At 37.9% G+C, this 12,485-nt stretch overlaps 2 protein-coding genes and 2 long non-coding RNA genes across 10 annotated transcripts; 1 reads left to right on the forward strand and 3 right to left on the reverse strand.

The window, feature by feature from the left end:
• Nucleotides 1-433: 433 nt before the first annotated feature.
• Nucleotides 434-3,262, reverse strand: LOC126620176 (receptor-like protein 2). Its single transcript, XM_050288670.1, has 2 exons — nt 935-3,262; nt 434-846 (listed from the first exon to the last, which is right to left on the reverse strand). The coding sequence occupies exon 1, from the start codon at nt 3,082-3,084 to the stop codon at nt 937-939; it is 2,148 nt and encodes a 715-aa protein (XP_050144627.1). The 5' UTR covers nt 3,085-3,262; the 3' UTR covers nt 434-846; nt 935-936.
• LOC126620177 (uncharacterized) lies at nt 3,061-3,602 on the forward strand. The gene is made up of 2 exons (XR_007622266.1): nt 3,061-3,197; nt 3,343-3,602. It is a non-coding gene; the product is annotated as an uncharacterized LOC126620177 (long non-coding RNA).
• Nucleotides 3,603-5,925: 2,323 nt separating this feature from the next.
• LOC126617692 (uncharacterized) lies at nt 5,926-8,160 on the reverse strand. Of its 2 annotated transcripts, XM_050285736.1 has the most exons (4): nt 7,920-8,160; nt 7,733-7,835; nt 7,423-7,616; nt 5,926-6,842 (listed from the first exon to the last, which is right to left on the reverse strand). In XM_050285736.1, the coding sequence occupies exons 2-4, from the start codon at nt 7,795-7,797 to the stop codon at nt 6,790-6,792; spliced, it is 312 nt and encodes a 103-aa protein (XP_050141693.1). In that variant the 5' UTR covers nt 7,798-7,835; nt 7,920-8,160; the 3' UTR covers nt 5,926-6,789. The 2 variants fall into 2 exon arrangements, with proteins under 2 accessions (XP_050141693.1, XP_050141692.1); XM_050285735.1 differs by having other exon boundaries at nt 7,423-7,835.
• A 1,031-nt stretch (nt 8,161-9,191) lies between these two features.
• Nucleotides 9,192-11,943, reverse strand: LOC126617693 (uncharacterized). Of its 6 annotated transcripts, XR_007621481.1 has the most exons (10): nt 11,916-11,943; nt 11,629-11,810; nt 11,468-11,533; nt 11,231-11,319; nt 10,980-11,125; nt 10,770-10,893; nt 10,595-10,688; nt 9,586-10,016; nt 9,404-9,445; nt 9,192-9,268 (listed from the first exon to the last, which is right to left on the reverse strand). It is a non-coding gene; the product is annotated as an uncharacterized LOC126617693 (long non-coding RNA). The 6 variants fall into 6 exon arrangements; XR_007621485.1 differs by lacking the exon at nt 9,404-9,445 and having other exon boundaries at nt 11,231-11,305; XR_007621479.1 differs by lacking the exon at nt 9,404-9,445.
• Between the last annotated feature and the right edge of the window lie 542 nt (nt 11,944-12,485).

Below are 12,485 nucleotides of genomic sequence, written 5' to 3' on the forward strand. Positions count from 1 at the left end.
CTTTGGCTTTGGCCCTGGCAATGTCTATTTCCAGGTTTTCAAAAAAAAAAAAAATCATTTGCTTTTGGTGTTTTACAGCTTGTTTGGCAGGTTTATACGTTTAGGTTTTAGTTTAGAGAAGTTAAGCTTTCCGTCGCCCCTCCTGCTCTTTTCTTCGTATACACTAGAAGAAGTAAGTGAAAACCCAACTTACACTAGTTTTTTTGTTTTACTTTCGGAAAAAATACAAACCCTTCTCCATGATTCTGCATATACACAGATTTTGATGTGTAGTATCAAATTCAATCAGGACCCTTTTGTTAGTTTCAGTTTTCTTCTTAACCAAAATGATTGCCCAAGTTTATGAAAATCGAGGAGATTTTCACGGATAGTTTGATTCGTTATGTGACATACATTTTTGTAGTTAAAACATATATGATGTATACTCTTAGGCTTTATTCACATGTAAAATCGTCTAATATGTTATGTTATCAAACTTCCATCGTGATTTCAGCGGATGATTGATAGTTTGGTCCATAATTTTGGTCTAAACAAAGAGAGAAAATAAATAAAAGAGCTATTCAACTTACAATCCGATTAGGGAATGAACATCCTACTCTTAAATAGATATTTTGCACTAGAGAATTTCTGGCTCAATCCGTACACACTAATATTTCTTCATCTTCTGGGCAGCGAGCATTAACTAGAACATTGAAGAGAGAGGTGGTTTGGAAGTTGTCAGGGACCATGAAAGAGTTACTGTTGTTTTCATATTCTGACCGATTTGTACTCTCAGTTTCACTATCCGGTTTGCTGCTTTTAACTTCATCCTTTTGATTTGGGACATGGACTTGGCCTTGGGCTTTCCTGTTAAGAAGAAGAACAAGAATTAGGAATTGTAAACAAATCGAAAAAAGAAAAAAATGAACAGAGAGTCTAGATTCTAGAACTCTACCTTCATCTAAGCCTTCTCCACTTCAGATAGACCATGAATTGAATATTGTCGAGGAGTTGGAAATATGCATATCTCCACGTCCTCTTGAGAAGCAAAGGGCAACAGAATCCCAATAACCCTACAAAGAAACCAAGCACAACGGATAACCCAAACCATAGACTTTGATCCTCATCATCGTCCAAATCCTGGTTGTTCTCATTCTCATCTGCATCATTGCCATTACTTGGCAAGCACTGGTTTGAAAGTGGGGCACCGCAAAGTTTCGGATTCCCTTCGAATGCAGAGACACTGAAGCCTTGGAGCTGAGTGCTGGCTGGTATTGGTCCTTCAAGATTATTGTATGCAACAGTAAATGTAGACAAGAAATGGAGATTTGATAGTGATGATGGGATTTCGCCTGACAGACGGTTACCGTTGAGTTCTAATCTCTCCAACTTTGGGAGGTTGGCTATTTGGCCTGGAATGTTGCCGGAGAAGTTGTTGATGCTTAGATCCAGTTGTTGAAGAAATTGCAATTGGCCAATCTCAAAGGGTATGCTGCCGCTTAAACTGTTGTTCCTGAGGGAGATTACTCTTGGCATGTTGGGCAGATACTTGTACTGTGAAGTCAGCACAGTTGCATTATTACCGCGTTGAAAGTAGAGGGGCAACTCAAGAGAACAATGGCCTGTTTCATTCGCAGCCTTTTGCGATACTAATGCTTGTAGTCTGCAAAGCTCCTTTGGAAATTCACCCGAAATCAAGTTGTCATTCAACAACAAAAAGAAAAGATGCGGAAGAGTCCCCAACCAACCAGGTACTGTGCCAGTGAGTATGTTAAAAGACAAATCCAGGACTTCCAGTTTCCCGAGCTTTGAAATCCATGCAGGTATGTACCCTCTCATATGACACCTAAGAAAACTGAAAACACGCAGATTTTGTAACCCGGAATCGGCAGTTATATCCCCATCTGGCATTTCTTCACCTTGAAATTTTTTTGAAAGAAGGAGCACCTTGAGACTTTTGAAACCTGTCAGTATCTTCATTGCCCCCGTGACATTGGTGAGTCTGCTTTGAGCAAGCGAGAGGAAGGTCAAGTTTTTCAATTGAAGAATCTCAGGTTGGATTTGGCCCTCGAAATCATTTGCAGAGAGTCGAAGTGCTTTGAGGGACTTGCATGAGTAGAGGCTTATTGGCCAGGTACCAGTGAGATTATTCCTTATACAATCTAGTTTACTAAGTTGAGTAAGTTTAGAGAAATTGAGCGCAGAGATATTCCCACTAAAACGGTTGAATCCCAGATTTATTTCAACAAGGTTTGTGCAATTCATCAGAGATGGGGGCAGATGACCTTCGAGATTGTTGTATTGAAGGCGCATGAGCTTTAATTTGGAGAGCTTCCCAACATTCTTACTGATGGGTCCCACAAGCCCATTGGTAGATAATGAAATTTCTTCAAGTGCCTGAGCATTGTAGATATCAGGAGGGAGGGACCCTGAGAGAGTATTGTCGCCAGCACGAAAGACCTCCAACTCGGAACAGTTTCCGAGTCCGGGAGGAATTGGGCCACTGAAATTATTGTGGGAGAAATCCAAGACTCTAAGCGAGGAGGAACGAAGACAGGTAGAGGAAGGTATTTGGCCTGTAAAATGATTATTGCTGACATTCAAACTGCTCAAATTCCAGGCATGCTGGAGGAATGAAGATGGAATTGTTCCGTTGAATTGATTGCTCGAAAAATCAACCATTTGGATGTAACTTGATGATAAAGACAATGGTATTTCTCCGGAGAAAAGGTTATAGCTCAAATCAAGAATCTCAAGGCGACTCAAGGACAAGAACATCCCGGCTTCAAGAGAGCCGTAAAGCAGATTGTGGGAGAGATTGAGGTGCGAAAGAAGCTTAAGGTTTCCAAGTGATGAAGGAAAAGTACCTCCTGTGAGGCCCTTGGATGGCAACCGCACTCGGATGATCCAACCGTTCTGATTACATGTGATGCCTTCCCACTGGCAACAATCAACTGAAGCAGTCCAGTTCAATGCCGGGGAAGACACAGCGCTCGCGAAGGACTTGAGGGCGCTGCGTTCGGTTAGATCACATGCATGTATTGTGAATAAAATGGAAGAAAACAAGAGGATGAGAAGGAAGCCATGAGAGAATGGATGATCCATCTCAGGTTCAGATTACTCACAGGTTTTCTTCTACACGCGTAGATAGATAGGTATGCAGAGCATATACACATCTTCCGCATGACTTCAAAGTCATGACAAGAAATTCCATGTTGGTAAGAGTCATGACTTCAAAGTCGTTGAAAGATTCTTTAATCTCTTAGTCTTTGGTTTGAGGCTCTGCTTTTCTTTGAGGCTTTGTCTCTGTTTGTTTTTGCATAAATCAAAATTAATCGAATTTCATGTCGATTAAAATTTCAGGTTTTTGTTTTAGGTGACGAGAAGAGCGAGATTCGAACTTTTTCCACTGAGTGTAGGTAAGTACCCTACAACTCGAGTTGTCCCACAATTGTTTATTTTTGTTTTTTGATTTTTTGGGAAAAAGAAAGATTGTGATGTGAAATAACTGTAAATTACAGAGACTTCTAGGCGCAAAGACTTGTAAATTTATTGAAAAAAGTTGAGGTTTCATCATACAACCAATTGATAATATAAGAAATAACCTAACTTACTTAATGTAAGATTCAGTCTCAACATTTACAATTTTCGCATACATCTTCCATGTTCTTAGTTGTATTATTACTTGCACTAATTCGAAAGCATCAGTTGCACAAGAGGGCCCATACAAGGTTTTTGGATTATTCCTTTCGGACTTTGATGACTTTAGAGACAGGGCATCAAAGTTATCAAAGTTTGAGAGATGGTTCATCAGCTTACTACTAATCAAATAAAATACTGATCACATGTGTAAACCAATAGTTGGGCCAAACCGCGACTTTAACGTTTTAAATTATTTGTTCCAATTATGGTAAAGATAGTCTAGCGCCCCAACCGAGGTTTTTAACCTTTTGATGCGGGGCATGCTTCAATTGAGGTTTTAGAGACGGTTTATTTAGCTCACTACCAATCGAACATTGACATTGATCACATGTGCAAACCAATATATAGTTGGGTTAACTTGAAACTTTAGCGTTTTAACAAATTTATTGTCCCAATTAAGGAATAGACAATCTAGTGAGCCACTACTAATGAACCGAGGTTTTCTAGGTTTTTGATGTGAGACATGGTTGGTTGAGGTTGAAAATAAAAATGTAAATAGTTGCAAAAATCAAATATAACAATTAAAACTCTCATATTAATGAACATGCGTAGCATAAAAGCCACACCGGTAAGACATGCTTCAACTAAGGTTTTCAAATCTTGCACTAAGAGATAGTGAGCCTGTTTTTCAATTCATATTAATTCACACGTCCCTTCTATCGCTGTATTTTTCACTAAAAAATTAGCGAGATTCAAACTTTTTTCACCAAAGTGTAGGTAAGTAACCTACCTCTAGATTTGTCCCACAATTGTTTACTTCTGTTTTCGATTTTTTGGGAAAATGGAAAGTTGTGGCGTGAAATAATGGTAAAAAAAAATTACTTATACATAAGGTAAAAGGACTGAAAGATTGGTAAATTTTTTTGAAAAAAGTTGAAATTTCACTATAAAATCAATTGGTAATATGGAGAAATATCAACTTATTTTTAAGTCCATGCAAGGTTTCTCTTCCCATCCAAAGATTTTTCATTGTGCTAGGAACACGGTCCAATACATCAAGTGTCAAAATACAAGTGGTTAAATACTTGAAATTATTTTCCAACCATTTGTATTATGACACTTGGTGTACACCGAAAAATTTCTCCTTCCTATCAATGTGCAAATCTTTCTCAACGTTTACAATTTTTGTGACATCTTCCATGTTCTTAGTTGTATTAGTTGTATTATTACTTGCACTACTTCGGAAACGAGGAACCGCGTAGTCTCGGTTGCCATCAACAGCAGTGCATTGAGGCCTAGAAACAAACAATTGATAGCGACGCTAGGATTCAGTGGGACAGATGGTTTCCGGAGAGGTCTGGATCATCTCTTCAAGTTTGTGAGGCTGGAATCTGGTCAGGACGCTTCCAAAGTGAGAGACGGTCCATCAACTTACTACTAATCAACCAAAATACTGATCACATGTGCAAACCAATTGTTGAGCCAACCCACGACTTCAGCGTTTTGCATTCGTTGTCCCAATTCAGGTAAAGACAATCTAGCGTTTTGCATTCGTTGTCCCAACTTACTACGAATATAACGCGAAGTCTCTTATGCAAGTTTTTGGTGTGGGGCATGCTTCAATTGAGGTTTTAGAAACTGCTCATCAGCTCACTATTAATCGAACATAGATTTTGACCACAAGTGCAAGCCAATGTATAGTAACTCGGAACTTTGGCCTTTTAATAAATTTATTGTCCCAATTTAGGTAGAGAGAGTTGGACCACTACTAATGAGGTTTTTTAAGTTTGTGATATGAGACATGGATTGATTGAGATTGAACATATAAGATCTAAATAGTTATGAAAACCAAATATAACGATTAAAACACTCATAATATTGCATGATATGTAGCATAAAATTCACACCCGTAAGACATCCTTCAATTAAAGTTTTCAAATCTTGCATAAGAGATAGTGAGCCCTATTTTTCAATTCACATTCACACCTCCTAACGTCTCTTCGTTTCGTTGTTTTCACTAGAAAAAGTGAAGAGTAGGTTTAGATTCTCGTCCCCAATATTTTATATTTGAAGTCATTGCTTTCATTTCATGTACGGAATATATAGACTTTGAAAAATCAGTCGTAATGAATGGAAATAGTTCACACGAGAAAATATGCCCGCGCGTTGCTGCAGGACTTAAATGCACCCGTCTTAACTGTATGAATAAGACACATTTAACCTGAATAAATTAAGACAAATGCACCATGCACTCGTCTCTCAGAGAGAGAAACAAAGATACCAAAAACATATAGCTCCACATACACCTCTCCCATGCGGGAATGAACCTAACCATTTAACGAAAAGAAGACGAAAACCCATGCGGGAATGAACCTAACCACACTGCATGCACTCACATACACTCACACACACGGAAGAATGAACGCATTATATTCAGTTAGCACCATTCAACTTTAAAAGCAGTGAGACCTTCCAAAGGCACAGCCTAACTGGCCTCGGTTCAAATAACCAAATTGAGAACAACAGTTCAATTTTAGAAAAGCTGTGCACAAGGAAAAAAAAGAAAAAAAAGAAAGAGAGACAAAACAATCCTATAACCACAACTGAAAAAACAAATTCAAAATGAACATAATAAAATATCAGCAGAGCATGAACACTAGCTAACATCCTTTGGAAACATGTGCTGGTTACGTATAATATATATGCGCATAAATTAAGAAAAAGACTTGAGTGCCCTAGCAGTGGTCTTTACGCTGAACAAAATCACTATTAGGTTAATTGTATTGATTTACGCATCTTCTTTTATGTCCTAAATCTCTACTAAATTGCCCTATGAAAATGAAATAAAACTAATTAAATTCCCAATATATCTGAGAAATACAACTTTTAAAAGTGTGAGAATATATGCAGAGCACCAGGATGTTGCAGAACTCACTGCCCCAATTTAAGATTCGGTTTTTGTCCAATGTATGTATATGTTTAGATACATCTGAGAATTTGCTTTGCAACAGTTGCTACTCTCATCATCTTTTGAGAGAGATAGATACAAAGGTAAAGATTACAATGGGGAATAGTTAAGAATCCCTCTAAAATACTAAAGAAAAACATACCTAGAACGGAGTAAACAACTGTTTGTCTCCATAGCAGTTTCTCAGAGCATTTATGCTGTCAGAAAGATAGTGCTCCACTCCAGAAGGATGGACAAATGTACCGGATGGAGACTGATCCAAAGAAAACATAATTAAAAGTTAGCATCTGATGAACAATTGAGGTGATGCAAAAGGGCAACACGTGATGTGAAATTATTATACCAAAATAATGAAATATCAAAGGTCTGTTAATCTAATCACCCAATAAAATAAAACAGAAATTAAGCACAACAATATCAAAATTAAAAGGAAGGAATAATATGAAACCTTGTGCATAGAACGTTCGTGAGAATGAATCACACAACAATCAAGGGTTGACAAATCACAAAAGTGACAATTAAAGGGCACCTAACTGACACCCCCATCTCTCTCTTTGCAATCGCAGAAATCCCTAGGGTTTGAGGAAGCAAATGGGAAACGAAATGCTTTTCCATCCCCTACCCATACCCATACCTCCCTAAACAAATCCCTGAAATCCCTCGTCTAAATCCTCCCACATTTCTCTTAGACACCCCCTATCTCTCTCTCTCTGCAAAACCTAAACCAGATCTCCTAAATCCTATCTCAGACACCCCAGATACAGCAAAGAAGCCAAGATATTAAAGCAATCTCTACATAATACTTTGGAACAATGAAGCAAAATGGTACTTACTTGTTCCCATGGAAGAAAATGCAGATAATATCGGCGATATATCGCCGATATTATCGGTTTTTCGCCAGACCGATATTTTAATAGGTATCCAAAGGGTTTTCGTCCAAATATCGCGATATTTTGGAATTGGGCTACTCGGAGAAGAATGCCGGAAATCGATGTGCCGATTCCCGAGCCGATTTCGTCCCAAAAACCTTGCAAAAACACGATTAAGATCAAGATCTAAGCTACAGAGCGATTGAAAACACAACCACAATTCATATGCATGAATCAATCGAAGAGGTAAGAAGGTGAGGGACCGGGAGTTGACCTGACCACCGACGGCGATGGTGACGATGGCGACGACGGCGACGACGAATGCGCTACCTTCGCCATAGTCCCCTAGAGCAGTACAAGCTCCCTGTCTGTTCTTTCTGCGATGGTGAACGAAGGACAGTGCAGCAGATCGAACTAATTTGAGCTTCACACTAACACGGAGAGAGAGATCTGAGACTTACCTAACCGGAAAATCAAAGAAAACTCGCCGGAGAGTTATGGGCTCCGCCATTCTCGCAGAGGCGGGAGAGAGAAGACTGATGATGTGTGATGATGGTGGTGTCCTCGATCTGCTCGAGTCGAGCAGATGGTGTTGCTGCGTGTGTGTGTGTGGTCACGGCAAGAGAGGGAGAGAGGTAAGAGGGTTTCGAACTTTCGAGAGAGAGAGACAGTGCAGAAAAGAGAGTGAGAGAAGGAAATGGGGTCTCGGGGTAGGGGAGAGACCCACGTAGTGGGTTGGGTTCTTTGTATTTTAAAAAGTTGTGGTCATGGTTTAATTATGAAAACCCACGTAGTAGGTTCTTTGTATTTTAAAAAGTTGTCCAAGTTTGAGATCCACCCACACTACGTGCGTGTTTTATAATTTTAAAAGTTTGAGATATATTTTATATATATATAAAGGTTATATAAATTTAAATTATGAATTATTTAGTTGAAAGGTAGGAGAAAACAAAAGAAGAAAAGGAAAAGGAAAAGAAAATAAGAAAGAAAAAAAAAAACACCAGGGGGATTCAAACCCCTCCCTTTGTCAACCACACACCTAGACCTTATCCAACTCGCTATAGATGTGTTTGTAATTACATATTCAACCTGTAATATTTATATGGTTGTTAAGATGTCTGCAAGGCTTGCAAGCTAATATTTATTATCTAGGATAAATTTCTATATTTAAAAAAATACCAAGGGGATTCGAACCCCTCCCATTTTACTCCTTCAACACCTTGACCACCATATCACTTATGTTTTTTGTGAAAATATGCTATAATACACTTACTCTACACATAGAGATGACGAAGATAATGAAAATTTTGAACCTCATAGGAACTCTATGTGGTACTAAGTCACTCATGTATCTTACCATGCAATGTATAAAGTGTAAAATATTGTACTAATTCATTATATATAAATGATTATGGTGTGTTTAAACTTCTTTCATTAATTACTACATATTTTCTACACTCACAATGTTTGCCAGCTCGCTATATAATCAACTTAAATCGGTTAAATTCATCATGCAATGCCATTTCCTTCTAATTTTTTGTGATAAACTAATAGATAATTGACTAAAGAAACATCCTACAAAGTTTAAATAAAAATTTCTAAGTTTTTCTTACAATTTCCGTGGTTTCCATGTAATTTTTATCGATATCGATATTATCCCGATATTTCCATCGATATTTTCGTGTTTTCGGACTACCGATATTTCCGATATTACCGATATTTTCTTCCTTGCTTGTTCCTTGTCCAAAACTGTTGGTGTCGCTACACATTGTTATCAATTGTGGGTTTATCAAATCCTTCATGGCTTAGACTGCATGAAGAATTAGAAACTAAAAGACGAATATATGCTGTAAATCATCATATAAATGTAACTGCATTTAAAAAAAAGAAGGGAATTAAAAAATTGAATTCTATTTCATCAGTATGTAACTGCATGAAAAGTTACATTGAATGCAGACTCAATCAATTTCCCCAAAGTCATTGTTAACTGAAAATCAATACCAAACCCATAAATACCACCATTGAATTGGGCAAAACCCAGAAACAAAATACAAAAATTTACTCATATAATCACAGAAAAACATGAAATTTGAGCACCCATTTGGTCAAAAGGATAAAGGCACTCACATCATCATAGTACTCTTTGGGAAGATCTTCTAATACTTGTTCTTCCTTTTTCTTGCTCTTCCTCAGAACTGCCATAAAAAAACCCAGAAAAGCACACAAATTCAGAAAAGAAAAGGTCCAAAACTACCATAAAAAATCCAGAAAGCATACAAATTTATCAGAAAGAAAAGTTCAAATTACAAAAACCAACTGATGTGAGACTGTCTGTGGTGCGACACACAGTGGGTTTCACAGCTATTAATCAAAATACACAACATGAAAACCTATTTGATCATTGTGCCAGAGTTTCTGCTTGTCTACAAAATTGGCAAAATTGGCACACAGGTTCACAACTTGTCATCTTCCCTTTATCAATGGCTCCTTTAAATATCCAAATGATCAAGGTCGATCGTGCTCGCAGAATACTTGATGAGCTCCTTTTGGTAATCCACCTAAAACAAATAAGCACAATATCTATGTAAACTGGCATTTCACTCAATTATACATTAGTTATGGCATCTTTGGAACTAAATGGCTTCAATCTTAATATCCTATATGCAGTATGTTTTGCGTATTTTAAATCCTGTTATGATAACAGGTAAATATAGATGATACAAAAGTAATTTAGTTCCATTATGCATAAAGGTGCAACCTCCAACCTGAGCTTCACATATTTCTTTTAATTTTAATGAATAAAACTCTATTCATGTTATCATCAACATCTCACAGAGCGAAGCAACATATTGGAAATGCGTATCCAGTGCACAAGGCTCCCGCTTTACGCAGGGTCTGGGAGAGGCAAATAACACAGATTAGAAAAAGAGGCAAATAACTGAAAAATCTGTCATTTACTTGCAAAACTCCTGCCTAGCCCCACATTATTTGCAATTAAATATAAACTAACACTTCCTCAGTGTGCTCTCTTTGTATAAAAATATACGGTATCATTTAAAACCTGAAATGTAGAATTTGATGCCAAGAACAAATCCTCAACATCCACACTATACAATATAGTAACTAATGAACTTACTATTGTGTTGGAAAACACAAACTCTAGCTCCAGATCCTCTTGCGCCATTGACTATGGAGTTGTGGTTCAAAGAATCACTAACAATCAAGCCTCCCTGTAAAGTCAAATGGCACATATTCAGATAAGGAATGTAAACACAAAATTAGAAGTCATACATTTGAGAAAAGATGCAAACCTTCCCCATCAGAACGGAAGGATAGCAGAGTTTGTGACATAACCCATTCCGAAAACTATAGCAGCAGGTTTCCCAACAAAATTTGCAACACACTCTTCCAGCTCATTATGCAAATCTGTGGTGCCTGGTGATAGAAGCGTATCATGGTAAATTTATTTAGAAAAATAGTTCAAACAAATTTTCCTTGCAAAGTAGTATTAGTATACCAACCGCCATCAACTTGGCTACTTCAGGTACTGGGAGAATATTTTTTCAACGTCTCAACAGCGCGAGGTGTGCAGTACTCATCAGATGCAGCAAAGCCAAGGTAATTGTAAGATCCCAAGTTAAGGCATCTACTGGTTTTTTTGGTTAGCCTGCATCAGCCGAGTTACACAATGAGAATATAAATCAAGAAAACATAACAAAATGCATGAAATATACATGAAATTGTGAAATCGGAGGAAATTTGTAATCCTTACTTGAGTGTTTTGTTGTAGTCATTGGAGTAGCGTTCAACCACATCAAACCAAGCATCAGGAGCACTTGCAATAGGCCTATTGAAACAGTCCTGACCAGTCAAAACTTTTAAAAATTAATCAGAGTTATCAATAATTATGTTTATGAGACTCCATGGAATTCAAGCTTAATTGTAGGGCCAGCTGCATCCATTTCATACAGCTCAAGAAATATTACAAAATCAAATCAATAACAAATACCTGAATTCAAAGATAAAGCTGGCGAATATAGAAATCTTCAAGTCCTAAACAGATTGGAGCATAACCCTGATTTTTGCAACAAAGCAATGCTTATATATATATATATAATTACAGGAAAAACTAAACAAAAGAAACAAAATTATGTACAATGATTACGGAACCTGCAAATTGCTAGCACTCCACCAGTCGATGATTTTGCGGAAGAAATCTCTGACTTGGCCGAAAATGAAGAGCAATCCATAGCTGAAGTACGTGGAAGTACGTGGTTAATGCGGTTAAATAAGGGATCACAATCATTTTTGCAGAGCTTTTACCTCAATCGAATCAAATCCAACACCGAACGCTGAACGCAAAAATCAATAAAATTTCACCATTGTAAATTATAATTCGTTTCATATTCTTTAATCCACTAAAAAAGCAAAAAATTAAAATTAAATTAAAAGTGAACCTGGTGGTCTTGGGTGTCGTCGCTAGTGGCGGATCCACAGTGGGGTCAATGGGGTCGCACGACCCCTTGGAAGCCATGGAAACAACCTTAGAGACCCATTGGAGTTGCTGGTGAGACCCCTTTGAGCTGCTGGTGAGACCCTTTGGCTGCACACCAAGTGTTCGACGAAAGGTCTGAAAGAACCAAGGATGCTGTCAAGTTCAAGGTTCGGTGCTCCAGCCACTGAAAGGGAAGTTGGTGTGGTTTTTGGACAAGGCAGCTGCCTCAAAACTTGATGATGGTACTCAATTCTCTGCATAGGGTTGAATCCCTTCGTGTGTAAGTGTATGTATTGCATTTACCGGAAGGATTCGATGCCTGTGATTCGATTTCTTTTGCCATTAGTCACCTTTTGTTCAAGCTTTGGGTTAATTTCCCCTGTTTTGCCTTGCCTTCCTCTCTTGTTTAGTGGGGTTTGGAGAAGTGTGGTAATCCTTTTGTAAGAACAGGTCAATAAATTTGGGGACTTTAATTCAAAAGTCATAGCTTCTTCCTCCAGGTATGAAATGACGATATGCATGCTGTTTCTGT

The sequence above is a fragment of the Malus sylvestris genome, chromosome 4 (assembly GCF_916048215.2).
Source record: "Malus sylvestris chromosome 4, drMalSylv7.2, whole genome shotgun sequence".
NCBI classification, from domain to species: domain Eukaryota; kingdom Viridiplantae; phylum Streptophyta; class Magnoliopsida; order Rosales; family Rosaceae; genus Malus; species Malus sylvestris.

Coding starts and splice junctions, on each gene's coding strand:
- LOC126620176 (XM_050288670.1), bottom strand. CDS start 3,084: ATGGATCATCCATTCTCTCATGGCTTCCTTCTCATCCTCTTGTTTTCT.
- LOC126617692 (XM_050285735.1), bottom strand. CDS start 7,969: ATGGCGGAGCCCATAACTCTCCGGCGAGTTTTCTTTGATTTTCCGGTT. Junction 7,836..7,919: donor TTCTTTGATTTTCCGGTTAG/GTAAGTCTCAGA, acceptor TCACCATCGCAG/AAAGAACAGACAGGGAGCTT. Junction 6,843..7,422: donor ATTTTCTTCCATGGGAACAA/GTAAGTACCATT, acceptor TCTTTGGATCAG/TCTCCATCCGGTACATTTGT.